This window comes from Nicotiana tabacum, chromosome 14 (assembly GCF_000715075.1).
Source record: "Nicotiana tabacum cultivar K326 chromosome 14, ASM71507v2, whole genome shotgun sequence".
NCBI classification, from domain to species: domain Eukaryota; kingdom Viridiplantae; phylum Streptophyta; class Magnoliopsida; order Solanales; family Solanaceae; genus Nicotiana; species Nicotiana tabacum.
In genome coordinates this window covers 103100330-103103688 of record NC_134093.1, presented here as the reverse complement: position 1 = coordinate 103103688, position 3359 = coordinate 103100330, and the positions used below count along the sequence as shown (strand labels likewise).

At 30.9% G+C, this 3359-nt stretch overlaps 1 protein-coding gene across 1 annotated transcript; it reads left to right on the top strand.

Moving 5' to 3' along the window:
* Nucleotides 1–1108: 1108 nt before the first annotated feature.
* LOC107775721 (uncharacterized) lies at nt 1109–3000 on the top strand. Its single transcript, XM_016595474.2, has 2 exons — nt 1109–1564; nt 2526–3000. Exons 1-2 carry the CDS (start codon nt 1275–1277, stop codon nt 2875–2877), a joined length of 642 nt encoding a protein of 213 aa, XP_016450960.1. The 5' UTR covers nt 1109–1274; the 3' UTR covers nt 2878–3000.
* Nucleotides 3001–3359: the final 359 nt, after the last annotated feature.

The following is a 3359-nucleotide window of genomic DNA, read 5'->3' as shown; positions in this document are numbered from 1 at the left end:
TTGTGGAGATACTGTCCTTTTCAATTTATTGCAAAAAAAAAGAAAGAAAAGTGAAGCGAGTGATAAGAAGATCGACAACATAATTGAAGTAAAAAGAGAGGCGGATTTAAGATTTAAAGGTTTTGAATACCATATTGCTCTAGATTTTAACTTGATCGTTTTTGAGTTTCCGTTCGAATTATTCGTCTTTTGGGTTTATAGACAAATCGATCAAATAAAATAATTTAATATTATAGTGAGCAAAGCATAAATCTTCATTAATATAACTAATAATATCAATAAAAAATTCGACGAATTTTTCGTACTATAAAATTATGATTTGACTAAAAGATAGGCAAATAGGACTAAAACACGCCATAACTATATATTTAGCTACTCAAAACAAAAACTTAAGGAGCGAATCTCCCGTAAGCAGCAAGATAGAACTAGTTATAAAAAATGCAGAAGCCTGGGTCAATCCCACGCCCTGAGGATGAAACTTTAAGCCCTGCGCCGGTGGCACCAAGCCACCATTCATTACTCTAGGTGTCACTTCATTAATTTACCCAATTTTCTATATATACATACATATAGATACAACGTTTTGACCGAGGTGTGGGGGTGGCCACCCTCTTCCTCCTTAGTAGATCCGCCCCTGGAAGTAAACGAAAAAACTAACTTACTCTATATTGTAGTGCGATGAATATGATCCACTTTTAAATAAAGCTTACGAATTTGAATCTTGAAAATAACTTTTTTTTATAAAAAAATACTTCTTTCTTTTATTGAATCTTACAACCTAAAATCCGAATTAATTGAAGCTACCATACGGATGCACAATGTCAGATATAAGCAAAAAAGAAGAAAACATTAAGCCTATAGTAGGTAAGTTAAATGGAAAAGGCAAAGGAAAAGGAAAAGAAAGTGGTGTCCACGCGCCGAGGATGAAGGTGGGTAGAAGGCAGTTCACAATCCATTTTCTTTCCATTTATAGTACAGTAGGGACAAGTGGTAAATTAGGTCGGGGGGACCAAAATAGAAAGAAAGTGGATAACGCCGAATCTTTTTTTATACCTATCAGATAATATTAAATTTGAAAGGATTATATATATTTATAGTCCCTTTCTTCTTATCCTTTTCCTCTATCTTCCCACAACATTCCCAACTTTGTAACCTTATTTTAAGGTAGTGTTGCTTATCAATTCCTTCACCATATTCAAAACACTGTTTAGCTAATTTTAATTCATTTAACATAGAGAAATTTGTATTCTGTATGTTGGATTTTTGTTACTTAGATGATGAGTCTGAAAATGGGTTCAGTTTCTTACAACCAACAAAACAACCATGGGATCATGGTTGAGCAAAATCAAGATTCTTTGTGTACTGATTCGTCTTCAGAAGTTTCTAGTAATTTCTCGTCGTCTGCAGACGACGAGTTGTTTGGTGAAGAAGAGGGAGAAGAAGGGAACTTTTATTCTTCATCTTCTGATCCAACTTCTCCTAATTCTTCTGGTAGTTCAAGTCATGAGCGCACAACGGGAGCTTTGCAAAATATGTCCTCTCTTCTTCAAAAACTTCCCTTCAAGTAAGAACCGTTTTTATGGTCTTATTTTTTAATTTTTTTTTTAAGTGGTTAACTTTTATATACGTTACTACACAACCGTCCATAATAAATTGGCTTAGTAATGAAAATTCTATCCGTTTACTTTTATTTATTCACTGTACTAAAAATATATTTTTACTTTTATTCTTTTATTTTAGCAAATAATAGAGAAAGATAATTTTTTTTGTTGTGTTCCTCTTATCACTTAACTACTTATTTTTTTATTTTTTTTGAAATGCTATTATTATTAAGGATTATATAATAAAATATATATTATAGTTATTATTTTTTTTAAGGGCGTAAAAAGTTAAGTATTGACTAGTAAAAATGAAAGGAGGGAGTATGGGTTGAGATTATGTTCTACTGATGTTACTACGACTGTTTTAGGACATATGTTTTTTTTAGGATTCTTTAAGTTCTATCATAGATTCGTCAATTATATAAAAATATTTATATAACTTTTGGTAGTAGTATTTTTTATATTTATTTTTATTTGTACAATATTAATCTAATATAGTGCTATGATGATGTTCAGATTTCGAGAATCAAACCAGTTATTCATGGATCATAATTTTTCATGTCTTTCAAATAATTTAAATTATTAATTATTGTGGTTTGTAGTATTTTTTACGTAATTTTTAAATAATTAAAAGATTGTATATCCAAATATACGATCAAAATTAATTAAAAAGTTTGAAATCTGGAAACACAAAAAGTGTCACGTAAACAGAGATAGATGGAATAATTTTATGTGGAACGACATGGTTAGTGAAAAGTTATTCCAAATTGTTTGAGATTGATACATATATGTTGTATTGAACCTGTTGATTGATATAATACGTATAAATATTTTTTTGAACGGTCAACTATATAACCTAAATCCTTTCTAAATATTTTTCTCGTATATTTTACGGAGATGCTAATTGTTGTGTTGGTTAAATAGGAGAGGATTGTCAAAGCATTACAATGGAAAATCACAATCATTCACCTCTTTATCAAATGTGAGTAGCTTAGAGGACTTGGCCAAACCTGAAAACCCATACAACAAGAAACTCAAATCATGCAAAAGCTATGGAGTATTTTTGGAAGGTTTTAAATCAGATCATCACCAGTCTCCTCCTACAAGAAGAGGCAGCAGTTCTTCAAAACTCAACTCAAAGAAAACAAACAGAGTTGGATCATATTCATCACTTAGGGGAAGGAGAAATGGTAGCTTTCTTGGAAATAATAATAGACCTCCTGTTCCTCCACATAGATCAACTAGTTTTACTAATCCAACCCCTTTATTTGCTTGACGTTTTTTTTTTTTTTTTCAATTTTTCTTAAAAGAGTTCACCAAATGTATTTTAATCTGTGTTCTTGTTTGGTTGATCGCTTTGATCTTCAATGTCTAAACGAAGAGTCTCTTTTGTGTTTTCTGTCCTTCTACAAGCGGAAGACATGTTCAAGCAAAATAACCATCAAATGCTAATTGATGTTGAAATAGAGTTCTTACAAAAGTATTTTTATTATCGGATGAGGCAGAATTAAAACTTGGAGATTGTATTTTCGAATTTATGACTTGATTCCTCTTCTTCCACTTAGTGCTCGGGAAATAAAAATGAAAATCTAGGCACCGAGTATAACATAAGCGAAAGTAAGATATATCGATAGATTCAAAGTAAGTGTAATTTTATTATGTTATATTCTTTATACGTATATTCTCTTCTGTTGGGAATAAATTCCCCACAGAAATAATATCAATGGTAATAAAAGTGGAATAATAACGTAGCACTGA

What these genes read in the sequence shown, in the direction of transcription:
- LOC107775721 (XM_016595474.2), top strand. Translation starts at nt 1,275, where the DNA reads ATGATGAGTCTGAAAATGGGTTCAGTTTCTTACAACCAACAAAACAAC. An exon ending in CTTCAAAAACTTCCCTTCAA is followed by an intron (nt 1,565 to 2,525) that starts GTAAGAACCGTT and finishes TTGGTTAAATAG; the next exon opens with GAGAGGATTGTCAAAGCATT.